The sequence below is a fragment of the Podarcis cretensis genome (assembly GCF_951804945.1).
Source record: "Podarcis cretensis genome assembly, chromosome: 2".
NCBI lineage: Eukaryota > Metazoa > Chordata > Lepidosauria > Squamata > Lacertidae > Podarcis > Podarcis cretensis.
This window is the reverse complement of record NC_137171.1, coordinates 72,214,263-72,228,898: the sequence shown is the minus strand read 5'-3', so window position 1 is coordinate 72,228,898 and position 14,636 is coordinate 72,214,263. Positions and strand designations below refer to the sequence as shown.

The following is a 14,636-nucleotide window of genomic DNA, read 5'->3' as shown; positions in this document are numbered from 1 at the left end:
CAGACCCCTGGAATAGAGAGTGATCAATCTCAATATGCCAATTATCCAGGCATCACCACCCTTGGCAGTCAGCAGGCACAAGCGAGTCATATCTTTGGCCCTGGCACTCTATAATAGAATCCTGGAATCCAAGGAAACAGGGGTGATTTTCTCACAGTATTTATTTATTTATTTATTTATTTATTTATTTATTTGTTCGTTCGTTCGTTCATTCATTCCTTTTGAAAGTTTATATACATCCCTTTGACAATAGACTACAGTGCAGTTTACAACATAGAATATAATAAACAATATACATATATTAATACATAATATGCATTCAATACAAAAAATTAAAACAGTTACACAGTAACAAATAATACACAATTGTAAATCATGAATGCATACTAAGCAGGAATGCCAAATTATACACAATAACATCTCACAATAAATTCCACAACTCCTATAAAATACAGTCTGTTATCTAACGACAGCCTCCTGAAAAATAAGGGAGAGGTAAATCATCAGCAAGATATTGAAAGTGGGGTAACTGTACAAATGCATATACCATATTTTTCCATGTATAAGATGCCCCCATGTATGACGCCTATTTTTTTAAACCTGAAATTAATAAATCAATATTTCTTGAGTTGTTTAGCTTTTTGGGAGAAGGTTGCTGCCACAATCGCTCACCCGCCCGACCCCCTCTGCATTCACTATCTGTGTATAAGATGACTCCCAATTTTGTCTGTACACAACTACACAACTAGCTCTTAATTTCCACTCCACAGGAAATGCACATCCTCCTAGCTCTCACCTGGGAGGTTTTCTTTCCCATTCTCCTACCCTGGAAGATCTACATTTCCCTGCCTCTCACTCAGAGTCCTTCTGCCACAGTCTTTGTCCCCTCATGGCACCTCAGAAGGAGAGACACCAAAGGGTAATTTCCTTGTGTCTTATTGATGTGACCCCCCCCCCTCCAGTGTCAGCCCATCCCTGAGCAGTCCACTGACAGCAGCATGCCTGCCTTCTCAGCAGCAGCTCAGCAGCCCTGACCTGTGTACCAAATTGCCTGCCAATTAGAGCCAAAAGTTGAAGGGTCTTGGAGAGCTGCCTCAGCTATAAAGCGCAAGGAGTGAGATGTCTGAAGCTCACTCTACTTTTCTTTCCTTGATAACCCAGCTGCTGGCACCTCTGTCACTGCTGCCAATATCTTTCCTTGTCGCTGCCCACGGTGTGCTTGGCTTTATCTCTCCCTGACCAGAAACACACCCTTGGGATGGGTGAGGCCCAGATGGCCAGACTCTGCACAGCGGCAACTAATGAATAACACAGATTGTTTCAGTTTGATTCTTTCCTGTGCTGCCAGGTAATAGCAACCGTGGTGGTACTGCTATGCCCAAATTGTGGTGGAGGTACTATGCCCAAGTTCAGTCTTGCCACACCTTTCCTCACCTCCATCCATCTAGAATGTGTTCTACCTGCACTGCCCATGGACACACAAACACCCTGTCAAACATGATATCTAATGGAGCTTCCCTGTCTAGAAAAAGTATACTTCTGAGTAACAGCTGTTGGGAACAAGCAACATGGCTTGATCCCTTCTTCTCAGATTCCCAAAGGCATTTGCATGATGGGCAATGTGGAGATAGGTGAAGTGCCCAAGACCACAAAGCAAAAGTGAAGTCTGAGCTCCAAACATAGTATCACAACTCAAACCCCTCCCCACAAAAGTTACAGCCAGGTTGACTCAACATGATGTTCTTTCAGGTTCAGAAAGCCTCGTAATAATGCTGCAAACATTACATCTCCACACAGTGCAATTTTATATATCAATGCTGCAAGGTTTGGTGATGGCCACTAACTTACATATCTTTAAAGATGTATTTAAAAAGAATTAGAGAAACTTGTGGGGGATACATTCTAGCGACAGCTCTTAGCCATGTAGCTTCCTGGCTATATGAACCTCCATGTTGAGTGGAAGTATACATCTGATTGCCAGGTGCTGGGGACAATAAACAAGAAAAGGCTTCTGCTTTCATGCCCTGCTTCCACAGACATCTGGCTGGTTAATCTTAGAAACAGGGAGCTAAATGGGATGAACCCTTCCTCTGATTCAGAAGGGCTCTTCTTTATGTCCTTAGCTAACCCAGTTACCACAACTTTGCCCAACGCATCATTTTTTAACTTTAATTTTTGCTTCACAACTTCATTTCCTTCCCAAGTCTCCATCCACCTACCCCGAATAATTTCCCCTTTAGTATATACATTTTAGCCCACGTTGTAATATTTGGTTTCTATTTAAAACAAACAAACAAACAAACAAATCTCTCTTTTTTCCTTAAAAAGAAAACAAAGTGGCTTAACCTCAAGCAGCCAGGTCAATCAGGAAGGCTATAAAACTCTCACAAAAGATGCTCAGACTTGGAATGAGACTTGGTGACTCTCCAGGAGAGAAGAGTTCCACAATGGTGGAACATTCACAGAAAAAAAATGTCTCCCTACATGCCCTTCTGATCTTAACATTATAGAAAGGCAGTGACCTTGTGGACATGTTTTCCCTGTCATTGCAAAGACCTTCTAATGTCTGCCAGTTTCATTTAATGGCAGTGTTGGCTGGTGCCCATTGGGACTGATAGGTTGGAAGGCAGGGAGGCCAACAGCAGGGGGAGCCAAGTAATTCTGGTGTTGTCCCCATCCTCCCTGCTGAATTCTACAAAGGCAAGTCTGAGACTAAGGAGGAGGAAGCAGAGAGCCAGGACTGCCCCTTGTACTGGTTCTAAGTACAGTATAAGGAGGCAGGGTGGTGGCTGGCTGAGGGCAGACTAAGGTTGGTGCTCCATTTACCATAATGAACCTGCGTCCCTGCTTGGTGGCTACAGGAAAGGTCTTGTTCATGTTAATTCCCAGCCGTGTCAGTATATGCATCCACATTTTGGCCACAGCCTCCCTCCCCAGCCCACCCCACGTTCCGATCTAAACCATCAGTCTGTTCCTAGGTAGATTACTTCAAGGAATGTGCTGAAATAAGGGCTTTCCAGCAAGTTTAAGGAACCAATATACCAATATTAAGAACAATGCCTCAGGTAGGGAGAATATGAATGTGGCTATTATCCACAGGAGGCCTCAGAAACAGTGCCATCTTCATTTTTGTTTGGAAGGAGACATCCTGTGCCCTGGCTAAAGAAACTGTGGCTTGACAGGCTGAGGAGAGGCAGACTGGATGCCTCAGCACTGTCCCTGGCTGAACCCTGCCATACGTAGTCAGGCAACGAAACAGAAACTCTCCACAGGGTAGCTGAGCTCCCCAGGCCTTGGGAAGGCTGCGCAAGCCCAGGCTTTGCCCTTATGGCCAAACAGCTCATACAGGATAGGGAGCTCTGTCTGCCAGCCCTAGGCAGTTTCTGAAGCACAAGGCAGATCACTTCAGCGAAAGTACTCCCTCTAAATCGCACCAAGCACAATTCGGTCCTGCCCTTGTGAATACACAAATCAGACTGAGGAGCTTTAAAAAAAACTTAGTAGAGGGTGGAATGGAAGATCAGCACAGTGCAAAATCCAGTGGTCTAGTGTTGAATGGAGCAGCAGATGCAGAATCCCATGAATCTCAAGATTCATATATAACTAAAAAGAAATGCAGTTTAACCCACATTGCACTGCTCCTGCACAAATGGAAGGAGGGTTTGTGGAGCCAGTCTTTGGTGCATTCTAGTTTTTTGTTCTTCGTAGATGTTGAGATGCTTGCACATCTACCACAGAACCTTGAACCACAATAGATCCCATATATAAATCTACCCACCCACTCCCTGTGCTCTTAAGATCACCTTAGAGAGCCTTATTCTCACTTTCTCAGGTAAGAGAGGTGGCTTCAAGACAAAGCATCTTCTTGGTGTTTTATTGTAGAATTCGCTTGCTGAGGAAGTGCCAAAGTGTCGTCACTAGTGAGTTTTTAGAAGCTGGCTAGGACCCAGTTTTATAAACTGCTTAGTTCTTGCTGCTTAGTTCTGTTTATAAGAATGCTATGGACTGGTTTTTCTGGGCTGTGGCCTATTCCTGGGTTTTATTCCTTTTGTTGCAGTTTGTACTATCTCACTTTATTCGTAAGCCAGCTTTGGGGCAACAAGGCAGGATTGCAGGTTCACAAACGTACACGGGCAGCAAGTGCAAGTAGCATTATGAAAGAACTGGGAGCCTAATGTTCTTAAAGCATATCCAACCATTAATGCTTAAGGTGAGGAAGGAAAGAATCAAAGATATAGGACTCTAAGAAGCTACTGCTATGGGATAACACCACCTAGCAATATTTTTGCACCCAGGAGCCTCTCTAACCTTGGAGATATATATAGAGAGAGACTGTAGACTGGAACCATGGTGGATATATATGCAGAAAGTACAGTGGGCAGAGAGAAAAACACGCAGCTAACCAAAATAAAGCAGGCAGCTATTCAGTGTGGCTGTGATTCAGACTATGAACTTGGAAACCTTGAAAGGGCAAAAACACACAGCCAACCACAGGCATCACTACATATTTTCATCAAGAAGAGCTACTTCAACAGAGAGGGAAATTGTCAGGCATGAGCCCAATCTATTATTACAATTAGTGCTGTTGTTGTTGCTGCTGCTGCTGCTCTTGCTGCTGTTACCTGCCCTTCTCTGTAAAATCCCAGGACAGGTTACCTAAAAAAAAAAGTATTATGGTACAATAAACTAACCCCACCCCAAAATACTACAAAGAGATCACAATAACTGAAGTGACAATGCCTCCTGCCTCTTTCAGAATTTGAATAAAAAAGGTTGTTGCTTCAGATGAGGAAATGCTGGCTTTGGGGCATTCTCTTTTCAGGGAATGGGTGCAATTCAGTGTAGAGCTAAGTGGGGAGAACAAGGTCTGCTCATGGAATGGGACCTTCCCATCTCTCCCCACCCCACTCTCTGTGTATGCCCTAATCTTGTTCTGGGGGTTCCCTTGGTCTTCCAGAGCAGATTTATGGAGCACAGGAAACTCCTGTTGCATTAGCACACCTTGTTTCATGCATGCCACAGTTTAGCTGAATCCCACCCATTCCTTCCCTCCCCCATCACCTCTATGTGTTGTGAGACTGAAGTGGGGGGGGGGTGTCTAACAACAACAACAACCGTTTTATTCTTTGTACCCCACCCATCTAACTGGGTTGCTCCAGCCAATCTGGGCATCTATATAATATGAGAAGCAGGATGCTGAAAATTTTAAACACTGAAAAATTAATGTCTGTATTACTGGGGATGGCAGAGATTGTTTAACTTGTTCTCATCTGTGCCGTAAACAAAAGTGCCTGGATGTGATTATTGATTGATTTTGTCAGTCTCATGACCCACCCTTCCTCCAAGGAGCTAAAAGTCCTACACGGCTTGGGACCCAAATGCCCGAAGGAGCCCCTCTTCCTTTAGCATCCTATCCATTCCTTAAGATTTGCTCTTAAGTACCTTTGACAAGAAAGAATTTGATGTTTTTGATGCTCCATGGTAGGGTTAGGCTCCTGTTCTGAGCAGCAAGATCTGCCACTTCCTAATGAATAATAATTTTATTATTTATACCCCGCCCATCTGGCTGAGTTTCCCAGCATCATCCTGCTGTCCCTTTTCGTGTGTGTGTGTGTGTGTGTGTGTGTGTGTGTGTGTGTGTGTACGTGCCCATCTGTGCATACATGCAGCAGTTCTTGCTCTGAATTCTCCTGGCATCCTGCCCAGTACTTGATCCCCTGGACAGGATTGCTCACCTTTTACAAATGAATCATTACGTAACGGAATGGCATTACAGCCGCAGCTGCTGATTGACAAGAGCCTCTGTGCATCTTCAGGGGAGCCAATGGAGGATAGTTGCCAGCAGGTTAATGCTCTTATGGAGCTGCGCCTTCAGTCTGCTGCCTCTCTCCACCCCCCACTCTGTGAGCTTAGCTTCAGCTAAGGGAGGAAGCAACACAAACTGGATGGCAACCTGTTTTGGGGCTTTTCCATGGGATATTTTTGTGAAACCAATGCATGTTTCTTTCTTTTTTCATTGTGTGCAGCCTAGGCCTTGCTTCTGTTGCAGAGATAGGTCACTTTCCAGGCACTGAAAAAAAGAGATGTTTTGTTCCTATGGAAAATACGATTCATTGCAGCTGCAGTTGATATTTTGGACTGTGATGGCACGAGTGTCATGGACACCCACAGCATATTGCTTGGGATGAGATTAACAGCAAGTGGCACAAGTCCCCTGTCCTTAGGACTATTGTCTGTTGATATACTGCTTTCCAGCACAAAGGCCCCCAAAGCAGCAAGCGGCATGTTAATATAAGAAAGGAAACAATAAAAGGGCAAGATGCAGTAAATCATCACAACAACAATATGCTGGCACTGTGTTGCGAATCTCTGTCTCTCTCTCTCTCTATATATATATATATAAACATCTCACATAAATTTGTAAAAGTTTCAAATGTTACAGGGTCCCTTTATATTTGGAGAGGTGGTCGTTCTTCTTCTACCCCATCTCGCCATTTCAAGACAAAGCAAAACAAAACAAAACATGGCAACATGGATATCCCCTTTCACAAAGCTGTCTTTCCCTTGCCCGCTCCCAAACACACAGGTACCCTCTAATCCATGTGGATGGGATATAGTGCTTTTGGAATTATGGGCCTATTACTAAAACGTAGTTGGGGTGTGCTTCAGTTATTCCTGCAGAAAGCACTCAGAAGATAAATCCTCAGGTGCTTCTGGAGCTGTTTAGCATGCGGCAATAGAAGGATCTGAAGTTCCCACTCCAGTCTGCCTTTCTGGATGGACATGCAATTTAGGTGTCACTGCTTTCCTCTTTTTCTTCTAGATTCCTTTTGACTGCTGTAGCTCTGCTGTCCAGCTACTCTATCCACTTGCTGCTCAAATCCTCAGGGATTGTCGGTAAGTACTACAAACCTGCTGTAAAGCCCACAAAGTGGGCTTACGTTAAGCCCTGTCTCACGCTTGTTACCTTTTCCTTTGTGCTGTGGACCATTCCATCTCTGGCCTTCAGTGAATTTCCAGGGTTTGTGAGCGGAAGAGAGATCCCTTCCTGGAACCCTGGAGAACCACTGCCAGCCAGTGTGGGCCATGCTGGGCTCGATGAACCAGTGTCCTGATTCAGTGCAAGGCAGCTTCCTGTGTTTCTGTCCAAAGCGGATGTATTGAGCTGCCAAAGAGTGCTCTCCATAAATGCCTTCACTGCCTCTCTGCTCAAGCGATGCCTGAATTCAGAGAGAAGGTTGTCAGCGCCAGAAACCTTCACTGGAATGAAAATCTCTCAAGGCAGAAGGATGATGCAAGCAGAGACGTGGACCTTTCAGACTTCTGCCTGTGCTTTTGAAGATACGTAATTTGCATTTGTTTGATTTGTATGTAAAAATAGAGAAGTTTTCACTCCAGTGCTTTCGTTATGGATGGGCAGGGTTGGGGAGGAGGAAAGTATTAGGGTTTATCGAGCTTTAAAGGACACCAAGCAAACAGGGAAGCAAAATGTTATGAAAAGCATACAGGTTGATCGTATACAGGTTGTAGAGGAACAGCTTAAATGCTCTGATGGTCAGCCATCCCTCTGCTCCCACATCAGAACTCTAGGGAGGCAGTCAGCACCCTCAGTTCCTTACACAGCAAACTCAGCTCTCATTATGTCTCCTAGTCTTTGTCTTTTCTTGGACAGACACTTTTCCATCTACCTGGTTGGGCAGGTGAATTCAGATAAATCATCAACTCTGACCATCATTTGGGCTTCTTGGGGTATCTTAGGTCCCATACAGACATCATCACTCAAAGGTTGCTGGTTAGCAGCACTGTATTGTCAAATCTAGGTACTGTCTTGGGGCAGCCTTCACTGATAGTCACAGAACTCTGACAGGAAATGCAAATAGTTTCCACGGCCCCTTTATGCACTATATTATTCAGCAACAGGAATGCTGTAATGATTCCACACCTTCTTGGGGCTAATAATAATAATAATAATATGTTCATGCAGACAGTTTGAGTACTTGACTTTTAAAAATGACTCTTAGGTGATCAGTGTAATCCCTGTTACATTGGCCTGAAGTCTCAGTTTGTCCAACAGTTGTGTGTCTTGTGCAGATGTGAGTCATTTTGTCTCTCTCTTTCTCTCTTGTCTATTAATTTTTGGTGTTGTCTAGGAATCCGAGCCTACGAACAGCTGGGCTACAGGGCTTTTGGAACACCAGGGAAATTGGCAGCTGCCGTTGCCATCACACTTCAGAATATTGGAGGTAAGGAAGCCATGGAAAGGAAGCAGCTATGGAGATGGCACAGAGACGCACACCAGTTCCCATCCCAGGAAGGCTTTCTGACAGCAAAGTGGGCCATGGCGGTGTTCCCAAGCATCTTTACTCCCCTTCATCTGAATGGGACTCTTTTGCACCCTGTTAACTTTTGTCTCCTTCCCTAGCCATGTCCAGCTACCTGTACATTGTGAAGTCTGAAGTGCCTCTCGTCATCCAGACCTTCCTCAACCTGGAGGAGAAAACAACGTAAGTGTCCTCCCCCTTTGGCTCCTGCCTTTATCACTCCTACTTACCTACCCAGACAATTTCTGCAACCACCATGGGCCATAGCATCACATGGCTGTGCTCAGCAGAAGATGAACAGTTATGGAATGTCAGTGTTGCTCTGTCTGCCTTGTTCACTCTCTGCCCTTCTTCCCAATGTCCAATGGAAGAGCCTGACTGATGCAAACTGTCAGTGGGGGACAACTGGCAAACCCTGTCTCCCATTTTTACTTAACCCTGATCCAGGTGGCAGATCTACTCCTGGATCTTTTGTGGGCTTCCCCTATGGCCCTTGCTGCTTCACATGACATGCGGTAGCAAACACTCACATTTCCACCACATCTGTATGTGGCAAGGAGCCGAGTAGCCAAATCCAGTTCTGTGGCGCATATACTGCTATCAATCAGCCTTGCTGCAGGAGAAGGGCTATAACTCACAGGGAAGGGCACATTCATTGCATGCCAAAGGTCCCAGGACCAGTCCATGGCATCTCCAGGTAAGGCTAGGGCTATCCCTTGCCTGAAGCCCTGAAAAGCCACTGCCAGTCTGTGTAGACAGCACTGAGCTAGGTGCCCTCATCGTTTGACTTGGTATAACGGGTCAAGTATACCCAGCACCTAACAGATTAGAATTGGCTACAACTCCCATCATCCCTAGTTAGCAGGACCAGCGGTCAGGGATGATGGGAGATATAGTCCAAAAACAGCTGGAAACCCAAGTTTGGGAAATTGTGGATTGGACTATAGCCATGAGATTGTGCAGAGGGGGGGAGCCAGGCAGTGGCAGTGTGGAGGCTGCTGAGGAATGAGGCTGTGGAGGCTGCTCAACAGGGCTTGGGCTTTGCTGTGTGGCAAGTTGGTTTGGGGACACATTGTGGTTGTGGTCATAGACAGGCCTGCTGGAGAGGCTGGCCAAGAGACAAACCGGCAAGGCAAACAGGTTTCCTTTTGGTTATCAGCCCAGTGCTGGACCCTCAGGGGAACTGTAGGCTAGTACAGGGCCTGATAGGAATGCCCAGGCTGCTCCTTACCAAAGCTACTTCCTGCATACTCTTAGGCATCTTTTCCTCTTTCGTAGCCATCTTCCCCCTTCCTTTATTCATTCTCCTCCCTCCCTGCTTGTGGCTCAGCTCTAGCTAACATCTCTCGCTCTCATAGCAGAGGGATTTGCCTCCTGCTGAGCAGCCTGTCCCAGGGATTTCACGGCATTAAGCCACTACTATTTTTGATTGACGCCAGCACTGAATAAACCCTCGGCATGGGATTAGACCAGAGTGAACTTCCAATCCTTGCACGATGCATCACTTCCTCCTCCGCCCCTGCCCTGGATGCAGCAGCCCGAATCGTGATTCTGCTCACAGGCTGAGTGGGCTCCAGAAACCCTTTTGCCATGTGTCACATTTAGCCTGTGTGCAAGGCACCAACCTTCTCTGGTTGCTGAGGGGTTAATGCAGTGAGTTGGTACATCCTAGAGAGTCCTAGGGTATGATCTGATGGTATGCACGGGGGCCATTTTGTTGAAACTCAGGAGGACTGGGTCTGGTCAGTGCCTGAATGATGGGAGATTACTTGGGAATCCAGTGGATACTACCTTGATTTCTTTGATGGAAGAAAGGGTCGGGGATATAAATTTATTAAAGAAATGTGCTGGTTCGCCATCAGGGAGTCTCTCACTCCCAGGTGTCTTTGGTGCTCACCTGAGACATGTCAAGGGCTGAGCCAACAGCATCCTTCCTTCCCTCGGTGTGATACACATTCCACTTAGTTCTCAGGGAGGTTTATGCCGAACTGGCCATGGCTACTGTAGCTGCAGGCTAGGAAGGGGCTAACCCAGTCAGTCAGAATAGTAACACAGGTGCTTTGATGATCTAATGGTCATCTCTTGCTCTGCCTAGTTTCCCCTCTGCCCATGCCCGTTCAGCCCCGGGAGTTGCCCATGGGAGACTGTGGCAGAAAAAGCTTTCCCCACCCCCTGTACTAGGCCCTGCTTTATCTGCTGAATTACTATAAGGAGAAGCCCCTTGCTGCTGTCACTGCTGCCCCATATTGGATACACTGGACAAGACTGCATGCACTGCAGTTCTGCCCTCGGGCTGTACAGTGGGGCAAATAATTGTTTGACCTGGGGGCCCTGTACTTTGAGACTCATAGTGCCTGACAGGAAGCAGAATTTCTTTACCCCGTGCCATTTTCAGTAGTTCGCCCTACCACCACTACCACTTCTCTTTTGCTTTCTTCTCTCTCTTTCTCTCCCCTACCCCCTTTCCTTTAAAGACTCTCCTTTTGCCTTTGTGAATTTCTGTGTTCCAGCCCTTTCCCCCCTTAACCTCCCCACATAGAATAAAATAACCAACACAAACCTCCCTTCCAAAAATCTTAATGCAGATTGGGTAAGCATATTGTTGTACAGATTACCTTGGAAAAGTGTGTTTCGGTTGCATGCTTTATATGAGACGGGGCAGAATTCCAAGTTGCCTGCCGAAAACCTCCTCCGCCTCACAGAAAGATTCGTGAGGTCGTGAAATGCCATGGGGTATGTGGGGTAGTGGGGAGGAGAAGGTCAGCAGTGGGTGGGGAGAGGCAGGAAAGATCAGAGACCCAAAACCAGCCTGCCTTGGAACCAAAATCAAAGCCAGCATCTTGCTTCACTTTAAGCTCATCTGACTTTATACACTCTGACAGGGCAAACAGCTATAGGGCTCTGCCTTTCACAGGGACAGGGACAGATTCAGCAGGATGAGTGGAAGTCAGTGGGGCAAGCTACATGGCTTAGCCTCATGTGCACAGCACAGCCACAGCTGTCCCCTGCAAAGAGCAGCATTATTCATTCATGAGACAGGGAGGTTTGTGTTGCCTGGGCTGTGCTGAGATACAAGGCAGATCAAAGCTTGACACCGGCTTTCACGTGAACCTCAATGTCCAACGTACAGGGTCATTGCTGCCTGCCCTGCAGGCTCTGTTAGGCTTGGCTTGACCAAACAACACTGCTGTGGCTGGAAGGCTAGGACAACGTTGCAGTATTTTGCTTACATTTACCTTAGAGCACCCAATTCCATGTCCCATTGATTGTGAACTTAGTATGCCAATGTAGTTTTATATTTTCTACTGTTTTGGTTCTTTTTTTGATAAGCAGTATACAGATTTGAATAAATGAGAAAATAAAATATTGAATCGCCTTTCCTCCAGGGAGCTCAGACCAACATATTAGGGGTTCTCAGGTAGTCCCTCATCCAAGGAATTTTCAGTTCTGAGTCATTTTCAGGTTTGGGGAGTAAGATGATGATGATGATTTATATCCAGCCACTCTGGGCGGCTTCCAACAGAATATTCAAAACACAATAAAACATCAAACATTAAAAACTTCCCTAAACTGGGCTGCCTTCAGATGTCTTTTAAAAGTAAGATAGTTGTTTATTTCCTTGACATCTGATTGGAGGGTGTTCCACAGGGCTGGTGCCACTACCGAGAAGGCCCTCTGCCTGGTTCCCTGTAACCTCACTTCTCGCAGTGAGGGAACCACCAGAAGGCCCTCAGAGCTGGACCTCAGTGGGGGTGGAGACGCTCCTTCAGGTATACCAGGCCTAGGCCGATCCCATCTGAGATTTTGGTGCTTAGTTGTCCATTATCCACTTCTAAGTAGAGCTGAAATTTGATTTTAGAATGTTAATTCAAGCAGGTCAAGTTTTATAACCTGCAAAACTGCACCAAAGTTCAAGTTTATGAGGTGATGTCAGAAGAAACTCTCCTGCATCTAACACTGTAGTCAGTGTCAGATACTGCAAAGTTTCTCCTGACATTGCCCCCCACAAATTTATGCTTACAGTGTGAACAAAACTTGCTGTGTGGAAAGCTCAGTGGGGTCTGAGGGCACAGGATGCTGTCACCTTGGTGAAGCTAAGCAGGCCTGGGCCTGGTCAGGGCCTGGGTGGAAGCTCCAGGCCTTGCGTCACCTGATGATATATATGTACTATTTAGCGTTTTCTCATCCAAAGGCCTGCAGAGGATATAATGTTGACCTTTGTCATTCCAGGGACTGGTACATGAATGGGAACTATCTAGTCATCATGGTCTCTGTCAGTATCATCCTCCCGCTGGCCCTCATGAAACAACTGGGTAAGTCTCCCTGAGCAGCAGATGGGAATGATGAGCATAATCTCGGGAATTTGTCTTACCTGCCGTTTATGGAGGGTTACCAGCAGCTGCTTCAGTGGGTTTGTTGTGCAAAAGGGTATGTTGATTACATGGGAGAGATCCACACAATTTTCATATATATGCACATATTCCTTAGCAGCCTGAGATCACACCACAGGGAAATGGCTCCCATGCGACGGGGTGGGTGGGGAAGGAGGCCTTGGTTCTGTCTAGTCCTGCCAGAAAGTACCCAGAATCACCCGTTACTCCACAGGTTCCCCATCCAGACCTGAGAGAGTGACAGAGGGTGATTCATGAACCCAGAAACCTGCCATTTCTCATGGCAGTTTCTGCACCCTAGGGTACTACTGTCCCTGAACAGAGTTGGTGTCTGTAACACCTGAGGAAGTGGAGAATGATCCATTCCAGAAGTATTTCAAGACCCCTGCAACTTTTTGTTTTCTCTCTTCCCAGGTTATCTTGGTTATGCCAGTGGTTTCTCCCTCAGCTGCATGGTGTTCTTCCTTATTTCGGTGAGTTGTTGAATAGGGAGCAGCTGCTTGTATTAATCTCAAGTCCTCTTAGTAATTTTGGGTTACTTATTTCTTGATAGCACAACCCTGGGCACATCTACTTAGACATAAGTCTCGTTGAGTTCAACAGGGCTTACTTCCAAATAAGTATAAAATGGTGGTCTTGTTATTAACTGATGGCATTTTTATATTGCCCTGCTACCTCCTAGGAGTTTGGCGCAACATTTCTAGCCCACCCCCACCCCTCCGTCCTCATACCACTTTTATCCTCACAACACTGTGATGCACATTTGGCTGAGAGATTGTGAAGGTCACCCAGTGGGCTTCATGGCTGGGTGGAAATTTGAACTCAAGACCCTCCAATTGTAATGCAGGGTCACACCATGTCAGATTTGCAGCCAATTATAGGCCTTTGTCAGCTCCTGTCAGCTCCCTCATTGGCATTAGTTGCTTGGAGATCCAATTAAGAGTCTTCGAAGGGAAGTGGAACAACAATCACAACAACAACAAGCATACTTTTTGTGAAATGTTCATTTCAGAAGAAGAGAGTTTGGTGTAGTAATGAAGTATTGTACTAGGACCAAGATTCAAATCCCTGCTCAGACATGAAGCTCACTGGGTGGCCTTCTCTCAGCCCAACCCACCTCACAGGGTTGTTGTGAGGGTGAAAGCAGGATAGGGGAAAAGGGAAGTGTGTCTGCTATCCTGAGCTCCTTGGAGAAAGGCCAAGATGAAAACAAATAAAAATAAGATCCCCACTGGCAGGATTTTGCACTTAGGTTCCATGGGAACAGAGCTTCAGAGCCTGGCACTTGTTGTGAAACCATCGTTCTCTTGCTAGTAGCCAGCAGTCTTAACTGAACCTGGTCCTGCCAGAGCCTGAACCTGCTCTTGAAATGTCCCCGCTTCTGGGCTGCATCCACACCAGTAGAGCAGAATTCTGTATCAGTTCCTGCTGCAAAGCTTGGGTGATGACTCCAGTTTTGCAAGTGCTGTTGAACTGTCAGAGTGGATAGTGAGCAACATGCCCCCAGCCATTTCAGCAACAGCCAGCGAGAGAGAAGCGTCACAGCATTCTTGCTTCCTTGTCAGCAACACTGATCTATTTCTGGACAAAGAAGAAGCCTCGTGCCAATGCGCAGGGTGAAGGGAGAAAGCCGAGATCTCAGTGAATGGGGCTGTCCCTGCTCACTCAGTCCCACAGTTCACTGGGAAGGAGATACAGGCACAGTCAGTGGGGTTTTGTTTCCCTGTTGTCTTTTACACCCTTTTAAGCTGCCATCAGCCTCCCAAGAAAAGCCAAGTCTTAAACCTGAAGAAGTCATTTAATCACACAAAATACTGCTGCTTGAAAAAACAGTCACAGGAAGTATTCATAGCAAATTAAGTCACATCCTTCACCCTGGCTTCTCATCAGGACAACTACCCTAAAGGAATCTTGCTTTTTCTAA

The 14,636-nt window shown here is 46.1% G+C and overlaps 1 protein-coding gene across 3 annotated transcripts in view; it reads left to right on the top strand.

Annotated features, from left to right (window-relative positions):
- Nucleotides 1–14,636, top strand: part of SLC38A3 (solute carrier family 38 member 3) — a 162,140-nt gene that overhangs the window by 132,785 nt on the left and 14,719 nt on the right. For all 3 annotated transcript variants that reach the window (XM_079964434.1, XM_079964433.1, XM_079964432.1), the window contains 5 exons: nt 6,824–6,897; nt 8,151–8,243; nt 8,423–8,504; nt 12,552–12,634; nt 13,127–13,185. In XM_079964434.1, coding sequence (XP_079820560.1) covers nt 6,824–6,897; nt 8,151–8,243; nt 8,423–8,504; nt 12,552–12,634; nt 13,127–13,185 — 391 coding nt within the window. The remainder of the gene's footprint in view (nt 1–6,823; nt 6,898–8,150; nt 8,244–8,422; nt 8,505–12,551; nt 12,635–13,126; nt 13,186–14,636) is intronic.